General features: G+C 49.5%; 2 protein-coding genes across 2 annotated transcripts in view; one reads left to right on the top strand and one right to left on the bottom strand.

The window, feature by feature from the left end:
* ATG10 (autophagy related 10) overlaps positions 1-8,830 on the top strand; it is a 61,780-nt gene extending 52,950 nt beyond the window's left edge. Inside the window, exons 6-8 of the mRNA XM_069001477.1 lie at positions 5,726-5,823; positions 6,099-6,218; positions 6,588-8,830. Coding sequence (XP_068857578.1) covers positions 5,726-5,823; positions 6,099-6,218; positions 6,588-6,600 — 231 coding nt within the window. The 3' untranslated portion in view covers positions 6,601-8,830. The remainder of the gene's footprint in view (positions 1-5,725; positions 5,824-6,098; positions 6,219-6,587) is intronic.
* Positions 8,831-11,939: 3,109 nt separating this feature from the next.
* Positions 11,940-13,778, bottom strand: RPS23 (ribosomal protein S23). The gene is made up of 4 exons (XM_069001478.1): positions 13,686-13,778; positions 13,282-13,441; positions 12,357-12,477; positions 11,940-12,133 (listed from the first exon to the last, which is right to left on the bottom strand). The coding sequence occupies exons 1-4, from the start codon at positions 13,687-13,689 to the stop codon at positions 11,987-11,989; spliced, it is 432 nt and encodes a 143-aa protein (XP_068857579.1). The 5' UTR covers positions 13,690-13,778; the 3' UTR covers positions 11,940-11,986.
* Between the last annotated feature and the right edge of the window lie 961 nt (positions 13,779-14,739).

The raw sequence follows: 14,739 nt of genomic DNA, 5'->3' as shown, positions 1-14,739 counted from the left end.
AATGGTTTGGTTTGGAAGGCACCTTCGTTGGGATCCATGATGGATTTGGAACAGCAGATGCAAAGTGGTAGGCGTGGTTCATCTCAAAGGAATTCTGGCTGTGTTAAGTGTCCTTATATTTCTGCGTTGTGGGATTTGCCAAGGCATCTCTGCTTTCCTCAGAAAAACGGAGCCATTTAATTGCCTTTTTGGTTTGCACTTTGTGTTTGATGAAAGAAGGACAGGATCCAGCTTAATTGGCTGCGTGGTGTTGGAAGTAGTAAAAGTGTTAATACAAAATTGTCACGGAAGTTGTTTGCGTGTCTTTGGGAGCACACGGGGAACGGGGACGTTAAATCACTGGGGCAACTGCAACTGCTCGTCTGCAAAGAGCTGGAGTGTAAATGGAACCACTCTGCTGCCTCTTCCGACAAAAAGAGGCTCAGTAACCACAGAAATCTGCTTTTTGGTGCTAGTTTGCACGTCTTTGTCTCCTCAGGGCCCCTTCGTGCTTTCCCTTGCCCGGTGCCAGCGCAGATCAGCTTTGGCTGTCTGAGAGCAGCAGGAGAGCTGTGCCAGTGGCCCTCGCCTGGTCACTCCTCAGCACCTGTTGCAGGCAAGGCAGGTTGTTCCATCTTCAGCTTCTGCATTTGGTGGGGTGTCTGTTGTTTATGGCAAAGTCGGGGAAACTTGTCTCAGTTGTGCCAGTAGGGTGACTCGGCTTCTGGGCGTGAGTTGAAGTCAGTGACCATAAATACAGTATCTGTCCCAGGTCACAGAATCCCAGGCTGCTTTGGGAGGGAAGGACCTGAAAGTTCATCCCATCCCACCCCTGCCATGGCAGGGACACCTCCCACTGTCCCAGGCTGCTCCCAGCCCCAATGTCCAGCCTGGCCTTGGACACTGCCAGGGATCCAGGGGCAGCCCCAGCTGCTCTGGGCACCCTGTGCCAGGGCCTGCCCACCCTCCCAGGGAGCAATTCCTTCCCAATATCCAGTGTAACCCTAAGTCAGTAGGATGGAGAAGCCCTTGTCAATTACTGTGCTACCAACAGCTTTATTACTGTGATTTACACGTTCTGTCAGGATTATAAAAGTTCTCTGTATGATTACAGTTCCTTAACGTTGCACTTGCAGCACAGTGATTCCATAGTAATAGAGTTTCCATCGTAGTAATTCCATTGTTAGAGGAAAATCCCCTTGACCTCAAGTCCCACACGTTCGAAGTTCTGTGTGTGCAGTTACTGTTCTGGTTGGGGGACTGGGGGTCAGTCTGAAGAGAGAAATCTTCCTGCCTTCTTTCTGAATGTGCAGAGTGGGATTTCATTAACAAGTAAGTTATTATTGATGTGTATAAAAATAAGGAATGAAAAAGAAGATAGACCATGAAATCAAGAACATAAATTACTTGTGGTATGAGCTTGAGTGAAGAATTTTTACTTGAACCCAGCCATTTGTTTCAGTAACTGTGGTCAAAATCTGGGAGGAAGGGAAAAACTTGTATCCTCTTTATTAATTGCATCACTATTTCCTTTTCCTAAATGGAAGAGATTATGTGGGACATATTTTATTAATTCTGCCTTCTTTTTCTGACCTGGTGACTGGGGTTTTGGATGCTGCTGGGGAGATGTCTGGAATCAATTGGCACTGGCTGTGGTGTTTGCTGGTAGGATCCTGCATGAAATTTTTGACACCCCTGAGTGAATTTATTTTTGCAAAGCAACATCATGCAAACCAGGTCGGAGAAGAGGCAGTTTCAGGCACAAATCCCCTGCACTATCATCAATGGAGAGACCATAAATGTTGTGATGGATGCTTGAAGGCAGTTTAATGTAGCACTGGAGAAAATAGAAGCCATTACCTCTGGAAGAGCTCCAGTTATGACAGAGAAAATAAATGGTGCTGTTACAAGAGATACACTGACAACAAAATTCCTGCTGGCTGGGGAGGAGAGCAGCAGAGCACGGTACAGAAACCTACAGACAATTACCCGTTATCTGAAGTAATGTTTATTTTTGGTTTAAATCCGACATGGAGACTGCTTGATAAAATGACTTAATCCAATCTGACAGAAGTTTAGTCGTAATTATACTTGTGCTTGGGAGCTGCCCAGTCTCTGCCACTGCTCAGATCTGTGTTGTGGTATTTCCCAGCTCAGCACCTGTGCGGGGAGGGCTGTACCTGCACAGACAAAGAGCAGAGAGCTGTGTGCTGCCAGCGCTCGCTCAAACTCAGCCTGGGGCGGCACTCCTGAGCAAACCAGCTTCAGGACACAGGGAATGGCTTCCCAGCGCCAGAGGGCAGGGCTGGATGGGATATTGGGAAGGAATTGTTCCCTGGCAGGGTGGGCAGGCCCTGGCACAGGGTGCCCAGAGCAGCTGGGGCTGCCCCTGGATCCCTGGCAGTGCCCAAGGCCAGGCTGGACATTGGGGCTGGGAGCAGCCTGGGACAGTGGGAGGTGTCCCTGCCCATGGCAGGGCTGCCACTGGATGGGCTTTAAGGTCCCTTCCAACCCAAACCATTCCAGGACTCTCTGATTCATTTTCAGACTACCCCATGAAACATTTCATGTCTTTCATCCATCTCTCTCTTCCATGTTTTTTAATGGGAGGAGTTGAGGTAACAGCTACAGCATCAGGCACAGATTATCCCCACACATCTTTTCTGAGGTCACCTGGGAGAGAGGTCTTCCTACAGAAAACAAATGAAGCAACATTTTGAGATTCCAAATTCAGTGGAGCTGGTTCCTGCCTGTGGAAGTATTCCTTTCCCGTCTCAGCTGAGTCAGACTCAGAGGGATATGCAGATGTGTGAAGGATTCCAGCTTACGGTGCTGAACAGGCAGTGCTGTAAATCAGCCTCATAGGTAGATAGATCCAAAATCATAGACAGATCCAAGAAAATAATGCTGTTGATTTCAAATGAACTGTGTGTCAGAGCTTTACTGCCCAGAAGAGTTGTGGGCGACCTGCAAATGGGTTCTTGCAGTACAACGCCAGTGAGTGCTTGTGGGAATTGGCTTGAAACTCTCACACTGCTCTGGTGCATGACTGACTGGAGAAAGATTAATTGTAAACTAGAAGTGGGATGATTCTTATATACTGTTTGTACTGGTTTGGGTTTTTTTTTTTCATGAAGTCCCAGTAGGACTTCATATTTTTGGTGTAACTGGCACCGACCAGCATAGATGAAGGGTAGTATTGCTGCCCTAGTATTTTAGTCAGGATGCATTTCAGTGCATGTGGAGTGTCATCATTCTGCCAGGGACTGCAGCAGATAGTGAACCAATGCTAATGAAGCTGATGCAGCACAGACTTTTGTTTATTTTCACACTTCTGACAGTGTTTGAGAAGGACTTGGGGTTCATCCCACTGCAGACACCCCACCCTCTCTCAGGGCAGGGGGGCTCCTGGGCCAGCCCTGGGCTGGAGCCTGGCAGGGAGAGGCTCTGTAGCCCATTAGCAATTCTGAAATCATCCTGGGTTTTGATAACTCCTGCATTTTTATTGGCAGCATCCCCGTGCTTCCTCCTCAGAGCTGCTGTGTCAGTGGTTTAACCTTGAGTGTACATCAGAGCCTCACAGGGATGCCATTGTGTACAGGATTTGGAAGGCAGGATTTTGACTGAATCACAGCTGATGCTTTCAGAGTGTTTTCCCTGATGCTCCACAAGCTTCTCCTCCCCACCTCAGCCTTTTTCCTTTTTAAAGGCTGCTCCTTAATGGCTCTTGGCTCAGGATTTCTTGTGATCTCTTGTACTTTTGTGGTTTTCCTGTCAGTGTGTGACATGTTCCTGTCTTTTGAGTAGCATGGAATTTCTTAGTTTGGGAATGGTTTCAGTGTCACTCTGTTGTCATGCTGTAAGAAGGGGAAGGACTAAAAGAAGAAAGATGTAGATGTAGAATATAAAGCTAATGAGCTATTTTAAAAAAATCAGGTCTGGCCTCCGTGTGTCACTAGCTGGTGGTTTCCTGAAGCAAGACCTGCAGGGCAGAATCAAATACTGGGGGTCAGGATAGTTGGGAATAACTTCAGGCTGAATATTCAGCTTTGGGAATTATCTTCATGCCTTGTTCAAATAGCTAAGTCACTTAAACCCCAGTTACTTCTCTCTTCTTTCTGGGAGTGTGTGCTGCTGAAATTTTTGCACAATTTACTTTTTTTTGGTTAACTTTCCTTACTTAAATATTCTTTATTTTAACTATACATGCTATCTTTAAGGAATACCATTGGCACAATCTATGTATTTTCTAGAATCATTTGGAGGCCTAAGTGAATTTGAGCTAGCGGATAGTGAAAAGGGGATTTTAACTCAAAATACTACTTTTTCTCAAAGAAAAAGTGCATCAATTCACTTTTAACAACAGCAGATGGTAGCATTCTTATGCGAGTTACCTGTTTGCAGTGTGAAACAAAGCTTTCTGAACACTCTTTTGTATATTCTGACACTTCTGGAAGTTTTTTCAAGTTCTCTTAGACATGAAGATTGATCCTCTTGAGCACATTTTCAGCATCAGAACCAAGTGTCCTTCAGCTGTGAGAGCCCCTGTTTAATAGTTAATAGCATTGAACATGTGCTACCTGCTGAAGAGGGCAGGATTCAGGGTTTGTTTCTTGGCTTTTCTGGTTTGTTTTCCAGGCTGTGTTTCTTGGTTGCAGGAGGAGTTTTTCCTGCGTATCAGGAAGCCTTTGTGAGCACCTTCTCTTCCGTGCCAGCAGTTCAGCCCGAGCTGAGGCGACACCTCAGAGCTCAGGGGTCTGGCTGCAGCTCTGCCAGGCTGGACAGGGGACATCCCTGCCAGAGCACCAGTGTGGCATTCCCGGCTCCTCGAGCGTGGGGATGAGCTGGGGTTTGCTCGTGCTGGTGGCCTGGGCAGCACTGAAGGAAAATCGTTTCCCTGGGACACGCCGAGGCGGCGGGAGATGCTGGTCCTGTGCAGGAGCTGGTGGGATCACTGCTGTGGCTCTGAGATAGAGCATTTGTCCTGCTCATCACATGAAATGATGTGGATCACATAAAAGCTTTGTGGAGCCCTGGGCTGAGTGTGCAGCGGTGCCGTGTCCACAGTGACGGGGCGAGAAACAGCAGAGCCAGCCCTGTGGCAGGGACTGTGTCTGACTCCAAGCTCAGCAGTCAAAACACAAGTTTCTGTTCTTCCTCAGGACAGTTTTGACTGGGCTCCTTGGAGAGCAGCTGCTTTAAGACTCTTTTTAGGCTAGAACGAGGATATGCCACGTAGTGGAAGTTAAAGCCACCTTGAGAGCACTTCCTTCTCCCTTCTTGCTCCCTCTCCAAACTGAACCATGTGTATTTCCCAGCACCAGCCTGAGAAGATACCAGGGCTCAGGGTTGCTGAAGACCTTTTCTCCTGAGGGGATGGGTGTATGTGTTACATTTGATCAGACTTTGGTTTACACAGTAGCTTTGCCACTCTGCAGCCGGTAATGCTGATACGGTAACTTTGAGTTACTTTCTCAAACCATTACATTTTGACTAAAATAGTGCCAATAGCCTGGTTCCTGGTCTTGCTTCCCTTTTAACAGACAATATGTATGAATGATGTGTAATATATACAGTATATATTAATTTGTCATGACTGTCATAGGAAGAGCAATGTGAGCTAAGATTCGGAAGTGAGAAAAGTTGCATCAGGGGCTGATTGCACCTTGCCTTGTCTTTTCCAAATGCATGTGATGAGTTTTCTGTTCTTTCCTTCCGTAACAGAGCAACTTCTGTTCCCCCTTAGGAGCACCCCATCCTCGGGCAGCCTTTCTTTGTCCTGCACCCCTGCCGAACCAATGAATTCATCTCTGCCGTGATGGGTAGCTCACAGAAACACCACAGGTGAGGAGCACTGCTGGGCCTTGCAAGGCTTTGTGCAATGCAGGTGAAGTCAATCAGCTGCAGAGTGGAAATTGCCAAAACCACTTTCTTGGTCCAAGCAGAATGAGATTTCTGTATTGTCATTTCAGGCCTGAACATTAAAATATATTTGCTATAGGAAGAATGAAGGAATAGCCCCATCTGAAGTTATTTGTGACTGTTGAGTCTGTCTGCAGTTCAGAAAAAGCCAGGATAATATATTTATGGCTCTGTTTCTGTCTTTTTTTTCCCCCTAGACACACAAATTACATCATACTGTGGCTCAGTACTGTAGGCCCAGTTGTGGGCCTGAATCTGCCTCTGAGTTACGCGAAGCTGGCACCCGAGCAGAGCACAGACACTGACTCGGTTGAAAGGTAAGAGAAAAGGAAACCTTTCCTCTCCCATCCTCCTTTTACAAAGATCAGATGGGGAACTGGCAGAACCATTACCTCCTCCTTTGAAGCTCATGGTTCAGTTCATTTGAGACTCACCTTTCCCTGTTTTCATTACTTGTCTGCCTTGCTGCCTCACTTGCTTTGCAATGAAAATTTGTGCAGAGAGAGGGGCTCAGCCCATTGCTGACACCCTTCATCGGTCCAGAGGGTCCCTGATGTCCTGGGGTCTCCCTCAGGTGTGGAGAAGTGTTTTCTATTGGTTCCCCCAGCACAGGGTTTGGGGTCTGGCATAACTGCTGCAAGGATTTTAATGTAATCCCTTTTTGGTGTTTGCTGTCACTTCTTCAGAGCCCAGAGCTGAAGGACTGGTGGTGGTTAGACTGTGATGAAGCTGCTGCAGACTTCCCTGGGGATGAAGGTGAAGGATCCTTCCTGGCTGGTCAGCCATGCCAGTGTGGAAATGATTGCTCATGGCCCTTTCTGTGGCCAGAACTCACCACTGGTGATGGTGGGAGTTGGCTGCAGTTGTGGTAACGCCTCCCCAGCACCACCCAGCCCTGACCCCCTTGTGACTGCACTGGCCCTTGAAGTCGCTCATGTCCTGCCTGCTGTGCCTGTGCCCTTGGTGAGGCTGCACACAGATGCACACAGAGCCGAGCTGCTGCATCTACTGAACCTATCTTTAGAAAATCTGCACCGTCTGTGGGGCAGAAAATGCAATATAAACACACAGAAGTGCTTGTGGGACGTGGTGTGAGCTTGTGCCAGTCAGGGTATGGGCTGAGACTCCTTCACCTGGGAACCACCTTCTCCAGCAGAGCCTGGTGAGGGCCCACCCCCGTGTTCCCCACCCCACAGAACATCCTCATCCCGGGAATATCCCAGGCACGGCACGCATCAGGGAGCAAACGGGGTCGGGACTGTGACAAACAGAGCCCTTGGAGTTTGCAGCTGAGAGAACACGTCCAGCTCTGGAGCTCAGGTGCCTGGAGCAGCCGTGGGGAACATCTGGCTCTGCCGTGCTCCGCTGCCTGCGAGGGAAGCTCTCTGTGCCCCCTGGGAGCTGCTGCTGTTCCCAATTAGTGTTTCTCATTGTACTTGTGGTTGTTCACAGGTTTGCTCCCTACCCTGCACTGCTTCTGTAGCCTCCCCTGACAGCTGTTGATTTTTGGGGAATTGCCTGGTGGTGCTGCCACCGACAACCAGATTACAAGGAACTTCCCTACCACCCATCCTGGCTTCTCTCCCAATCCCATTTTATTTGCAGTATAAAACAGAGTCTGAGCAGCTGAGATGGAACCACAGATTTCACTTTGTACGTTCAGCAGTTGTCAGTTGCACACAGAGTCCAGTGCGTGCCACATCAGTGTGAAATGCATCCACATTCTGGTTCTTCAGATGATGTTTTTTAATTTCCATTACTTGTCATTGGTGGACATGGAATACAGGGTGCAGTCCTTCACATTCCATTGGTGCAGAGTTTGTTTGCCAGTCATTTGGAATTAATAATGAAAGCACATAATTTATTTTGTTCAGGGTCGTAACAACCTGAAAAGCCATTTCCTCTGTCTAAGATTTACAAAATATGGCCCACAGCTACATTGATTTTTTTGACACTTTTGGTAAGACATGCTTGATAATAGCATCCACAGCCCATTTTTAAATTTAAGTGAGAGTTAGACAGGAGGAAAAACCACCAAAAAGAGGTAACAGCAGGTTTAAGAGCTGTTAAATGTTCACCTTTGTTCTGTGATTTTCACTTGTCATACCCTGAAACAGAAGAGTAGAAGCACTCATCCCTCAAAATGTGGAATTTATATTTAAAGGGGAATAAACATTTTTATTTGACATGGGAAAATTCTCAGCACCCATTACTTTCTACCTTAATTTAGCATTTGTAAACAAGGAGGAGGATTACTTGAACAGGGTCCTGCAGACTGTAGTGCACTCAGGATTTCCTCTGTCAGGGACAGCCCCAGGCCGTGTTCACACGTCCTCTCCCAGGGGTCACTGGGGTGTCCTACAGCCACACATTCCCTTGGCTGGGCACTCCAGCTGCTCCCAGATTCTGGAGCTGTCTCTGCCTTGCTCCCTCCCTGCTGAAAAGGCCCCTCCAAACCCCTCCTCAGTGCCTCAGACAAGGGGCTGATGATGAGGACCATGAAATAGGAGAGCAAACAGAGAATTCGCTGCCCTGCCACGACTCTGAACCTCCTAACACCACAAACAACGAGGTGACAGCACAGTGTCATCATCAGGATCAATGTTTCCCTGAAATTTGCCTGGAACACCAAAATTCAGGTCGGTTAGTACTAATACACGGGGGTTAGATAGAGGAACAGATACAGGGTAACATAAATATCTGGGATCAAGGAGATAAATAAGCCTGTTTGGATACCTCCTTTTTAATGGCTGGGGTGGGAGGTAGGCACCCAGTTTCTCATTTATACTTACACCTTAATGACTTTATCTTAAAGAATTTTTATGTACAAAAATCATACGTATATATTTTTTTAAATCAAGTGAATTGTGGCACTATTTTGTGATTATATTTTATGTTGTGATTCATTATAAAGTGAACCCATTGAAGATCCTTAGATCTGCGCCTGGGTTTTGTCTACATGCATTATTTGAACTCTTGCATCCTACCAAGGAGAAAATTTCCAGTTTAGGTTTGTGAATTTGCTCAGTTGTTCATCTTTGCTAATCTGGGAAGACACATTGAGGGAGGTTCTGTACTTCTGGGGACTTCTTGTAGGGGAACAGTCTCATACCTGCCCTGGGTTGCCAGCATCATCAAGAGGAAGTAATTTTATGTGTTCACCTCAGCCAAAAAATGTGTTTTTCTGTGGAATGCAGTTGGTAGCCACGTACATAATCCCTCATTTGTGTCAGCATGACCAGGTAAGAATTTAACCCCCTACCAAGAGATTTGAGGTTGCCTGGCCTTGGTTACTAACAGGAACATTCCTTTGGAGGTACTTAATTACAGCTAAGTACAGCGAAGTAATCAGGATCAATTCTTGCTGCAGCTCCATGAATTTCAGTGAGACTTTCTCACTAACTTCCCCCCCTGCCCCGTTTGCTATGATGATGATGGTTTCACGAGTCTGTTTGGACATCTGTATTTATTTTGCACACATACAGATTCAGTTCCAGCACAAAGGAAGGACAATTGCGCTTCCCTCTGAATGGTGAAGTTACAATTATTTCCTCAAAAATACTCTCTTCTAGAGAACAGCGTGTGTATGGGTATTTATACCTATTTTTAGTAACATGTAGGCTTTTAAAAGTGTTTCAAGGAATTTAGTGCATTTTTTTAGTGATAAGTTCTTACCACCTAGAATAAAAAAAATACATACCTGAAGCTCAGAGCTGCAAAAGTAACCCTGTATTGAGTGTGCAGGATTAGGAAGGTGTCACACATGTTGTTATCTCTTGGATTTCATTAAAATCTTAAAATGCACCACGAGGAAGCTTTCAGTTCCCCACTTGAGAGCTCGTTGTAGCTGTCACCTCCTGAAGACAAATTCACCTTAAGACGAGAGAGGATTTCACTGCTGTGTTTGAACAGAGAATGGATTTACAGAGCAGCCTCTTAACACATTTCTCAAGTGTGTTAGAAAACAACATCTCCTGTAGCAGCGTTGTTGTTCAGTCGGGTATTGCTGGTGTCAGATGCTGGTCAACTGCTTTAATAACAGAAAATACTAATTTATTTTGGTGATGAGGTGGAAACATGGCCAGATGTGGATTCCCCTCTGTTTTGGAGGATTTTGGGGTATGTAACACATATTTATTTAGGCTTAAAACCCCTCTAATATTGACTTGGTGGTGATACTTAGCTCAGGTCATCTTTCTCTGAGTTCTTTCTGCAGTTTCCAGGTAAACAAGCTATTCCTGGGCATTGGCACAATCACAGAATCACAGGATGGGTGGAATGGAAGGGACTAAGAGCCTGTCCCATGCCAGCCCTGCCATGGGCAGGGACACCTCCCACTGTCCCAGGCTGCTCCCAGCCCCAATGTCCAGCCTGGCCTTGGGCACTGCCAGGGATCCAGGGGCAGCCCCAGCTGCTCTGGGCACCCTGTGCCAGGGCCTGCCCACCCTGCCAGGGAACAATTCCTGCCCAATCTCCCATCCAGCCCTGCCCTCTGGCACTGGGAAGCCATTCCCTGGCTCCTGTCCCTCCAGCCCTTGGCAATTGTCTCTCTCCAGGTTTCCTGCAGCTCCTTCAGGCCCTGCAAGGCCCCAGTGAGGTCACCCCAGAGCTTCTCCTCTGCAGGCTGAACAAGCCCAGCTCTGGCAGCCTTTCCTCCCAGCAGAGCTGCTCCATCCCTCTGCTCATCCTGGTGCCTCCCCTGGCCTGGCTGCAGCAGCTCCAGCTCCTTCCTGAGCTGGGCCCAGGGCTGGGGCAGCTCTGCAGGTGGGGGCTCAGCTGAGGGGCAGAGCGGCAGAATCCCCCCTGCCCTGCTGCCCACGCTGGGGCCCAGCCCAGCCCAGGGGGTTTGGGGTCCCAGCTCAGGGGGTTTGGGGTCCCAGCTCAGGGGTTTGGGGTCCCAGCACAGCTCAGGGGGTTTGGGGTCCCAGCTCAGGGGTTTGGGGTCCCAGCACAGCTCAGGGGGTTTGGGGTCCCAGCTCAGGGGTTTGGGGTCCCAGGTCTCCCCCACAGCCCCTCAGGGCTTCTCCATCTGCCCATCCCCAGCCCGGATCCAGCCCGGGGCTGCTCTCCTGCTGCTCTGGAGCCCCGTCGGGCCGAGTGTCCCTGTTTCCTTTGTCAAAGCCCACACAAGCTTTTGGCTCGAGCATTTCCCTCTCAGCTGTCCCCCTCCCCGCTCCTGTCGCGACATCTGGTGGCGACGCGGCCTCACGACAGCGCCCGGCCGGGAGCTGCTCCAGCGGCCGCTGAGTTTTCCTCCTTTGGAATTTGGAGATGCAGAACCGCGAGGGGAGAGAGGCCCCTGCCCTTCTGCCTTCCCCAGTTTCACCACACGAACCTCGGGAGAGATTCTCAACGTATTCGTAGATTCCTACCCCATTGTCATGTAAGTTACTGAGTTCCGCATCAATTTCTATATAAATACATGAATTATTTGAAGCAGAGCTGTTCCCTCACCAGGCAGATGAGCTGCAGTTGTAATGAGGGAAGTGTTCACACTCTGACTTCTGCCAAGTAAAGACTCTGAGGTTTTACTTCACTAAGAAGCCTCTGAACAACTATGTATTTTTCTTTGGGTTAAGCAGGTAGAAACTCAGAGACACCTAAGTCAGTGTACTAAAACCGGTGTCCTCAAATTGGGCAGACTTGCCCCAAAATAACCATAGTTAATTTGTACTGAACACCGGGTGGAACTCTTTGGGCTGATGGTTCAATAATCCCTTCAGGGCACAAACCTGGGGAGGTCTGTGCTCACACCAGAGGCCAGAACTGCTGCCACAAACACCATTTCCACCACTTCAGTGATCATTTCTGATGTGAAGAAGACTTTTTTTTACAAGTGTGCATTAAAATTCATGCAGCTTCCACTCCCCTGAGAGGATGTTTTGATTCCTGATTAGTAGTCCCAGAGGAACATTACAGTTTGGGCTGTTTCTTTGGCCAGATCTAGGAAGAAACATTACCTCAGTTTCTATGCGAAGATTTTTGAGACCGCCCCCTCTCCTCCTCCAGCAGCCCCTGAATAACGAGCACAGCACTCCTTTTAAATCAAAAATTTTATTGGTGATCTTGTCACACTGGTGAGCATTTACGACCTGGGTCTCTCCTTCTTCCCCTTGTAGAGGGCCAGCAGGGACACGTTGGCCACCTTGACCACCTTGAAGCGCACGCCCGGGATGTCCCCCACGGCGTGGCCCTTGCGCCCGAAGCCGGCCACCAGCACCTCGTCGTTCTCCTGTGGCAGAACGGGCTGTGAGCCCCAAACGCGGGCACAGACCCGGCCCTGAGCACCTCCCGCCCGAGCTGCGCCCACCCTGCCCCAGGACAGCCTGGGAACACCGAGGGTGTTGGCCGAAATCCACGGGAACAAACCCCTTAACAGACTGAATCAGCACTAACAGAATAAATCCCTTATTCACACCTTCTCCTCACAACATTTTAGGCTTCCTGACAATTACCTCGATGAAGTTCAGGCAGCCATCGTTGGGGACGAACGCTGTGATTTTTTTCCCGTTCTTAATGAGCTGGACCCTGACGCATTTCCTGATGGCAGAGTTGGGCTGCTTGGCTTCGACGCCACTGCAAGGGAAACCAACCAGCACAGAGATCAGCGTGGAGAGCCAGGAGGGTCATCAATTATCACCCACAATTAACTCTTTTACCTTGTATTCCGTGTAAACTCTACCTGTACTTCAACACCTCTGAGCTGTTTAAAAGTGCTGAATTAATATTCAATCAATATTACATGATATATATTAATGCAGATTTATACATGAATACATAAAATACCACTTCCAAAGCCAAACAGAAACTTAAATCATCTCCAGACTAACTCAGTAAAATGCTTACAAAAACCTAAAGAAAAGAATTCCCCAACAACCCAAATCACAGAAACCGTGCTCAAAAAAACGGAGCCTTGGCAGCATCCCAGTGAAACTTATAAATTATTAAAGAGGGGAAAAAGGCAAAAGTAGGTAGGACCTATGACACATAAACACGATTTTCATTTGTGCCTAAAACCCGGATTATAACCCATGCAAAAAAAACCCTTGTCTCTTCCCTTATTTTTGACTCTAGTTCCCCATTTTTCCTACTTGTAGAAAAAATTTGTTTTCTCAAATTCTTGCCAAAAATCCCCATTTTCCTTGATTTTTGAAATAACCCCACACGTTTCTAACTTTGCCGTAATTTGTGCCAACCCCTCCCTTTTTTTTTTTTTCCACTAATTTTTGCCTAAAATATTTTATTTTTTTCCCTCATTTTTTGAATAAATTCCTGCATTTTTTCCTCCAGTGCTTGGGGGAGGAATAAAAGCACCCCCAATCCCTATTCCTCCGTATTCGGGAACTCTGAGACCCCATCCAGCCCGGAGGGAGCACCCACACTTTCTCCAGGACGATGCCCTTGGCGTGGGAAGCGCCCCCGAAGGGGTTGGCCTTCAGCGCCGTGCCCAGGTGCGCCTTCTTGTACTGCTTGTCGTGCCACTTCTGGTCCCGGCGGTGGCTGCGCAGCTTCCGAGCGGTGCGGAGGCCTCGGCACTTCCCTGCGGGGCGAGACGAGGCGGGGGTGAGGGGGGGAAGGAGCCATGAGGGGAAGGAGGCGTGAGGCCATGGCGGACATGCGGCGGGTAATGGCGGACGCGGCCTCCCCGCCCGCAGCGCTGCCTGCACGGCACCGAGCCGGCTGCGGGCGGGCGGACAGCGCCTGCGGAGCGCTGCGGGCACCGCCGGGGGTCCCGCAGCCCCAGCCCCACTCCCGGCCCCGGCGCGGTCAGGCGCGGCGCTCACCCATCTTCTCCGCGCGGCTGCCGAGCGAGAAAAGAGGGCGGAAGCGCTGCACCCGCCGCCTATAGCCTCCCCCGACAGGACCCCTGGGGGCTGGCCTCGCCGCGCCTGACCAAAATACCGACCGGCACCACGAGGGGCAGCCCGGCGAGCACGGAGACCGCGGTTCGAGTCCCGGCAGGGCGGCTCAGCAAGGACCCCAGGCAGCTTCCGGCCCGCGGGTTCGAGTCCCGGCCTCAGAGACAACGGAGAAAGAAAACTTGGGCATCAAAGTTAGACTTAGAAAACCGACCTCGGTTTATTACAGCACCACGGGCATTGGGGGCCTCTCTTCCAATCACCCACACCGGGGTGCTCACTTCCGTAGATTATGTACCATTTGTTACGCGGGTGTGTGGTTTACATTCCAAAAGCGTTACACCCGTTCCCAAAAAGCTAATCAATCTCACAGCTTTTAGTGCCCCAGCTGATGCCTGGTGGCCTTTCCCAGCAAACCAGGCTGCCCAGCCCACGCAGAGGAGCTCCTGGATATTTTACTGTTGTGCAGAACCGCCGATGAAAGTGATCTGGTTATTGTTACTGACAGGTAAAAGTGCAGGGTTTGTTTATTCGAGCGGGCCCGTGCTTGCACAGAGGCCTCTCGGCGTGCCTGGCACGGAGGGTTCGAGTCCCGGAGGTCCTGGGTTCGAGTCCCGGAGGTCCTGGGTTCGAGTCCCGGAGGTTGTGGGTTCGAGTCCCGGAGGTTGTGGGTTCGAGTCCCGGAGGTTGTGGGTTCGAGTCCCGGAGGTCCTGGGTTCGAGTCCTGGAGGTCCTGGGTTCGAGTCCCGGAGGTTGTGGGTTCGAGTCCCGGAGGTTCTGGGTTCGAGTCCCGGAGGTCCTGGGTTCGAGTCCCGGAGGTTCTGGGTTCGAGTCCCGGAGGTCCTGGGTTCGAGTCCCGGAGGTTCTGGGGTTCGAGTCCCGGAGGTCCTGGGTTCGAGTCCCGGAGGTTCTGGGTTCGAGTCCCGGAGGTTCTGGGGTTCGAGTCCCGGAGGTTCTGGGTTCGAGTCCCGGAGGTCCT

This window comes from Aphelocoma coerulescens (genome assembly GCF_041296385.1).
Source record: "Aphelocoma coerulescens isolate FSJ_1873_10779 chromosome Z unlocalized genomic scaffold, UR_Acoe_1.0 ChrZ, whole genome shotgun sequence".
NCBI lineage: Eukaryota > Metazoa > Chordata > Aves > Passeriformes > Corvidae > Aphelocoma > Aphelocoma coerulescens.
The sequence above is the reverse complement of the archived record's forward strand: the minus strand, read 5'-3'. Positions and strand labels throughout refer to the sequence as shown.

What these genes read in the sequence shown, in the direction of transcription:
- RPS23 (XM_069001478.1), bottom strand. An exon ending in GGCATCGTCCTGGAGAAAGT is followed by an intron (nt 12,478 to 13,281) that starts GTGGGTGCTCCC and finishes TTTCCCTTGCAG; the next exon opens with TGGCGTCGAAGCCAAGCAGC. An exon ending in GCTGCCTGAACTTCATCGAG is followed by an intron (nt 12,134 to 12,356) that starts GTAATTGTCAGG and finishes GTTCTGCCACAG; the next exon opens with GAGAACGACGAGGTGCTGGT.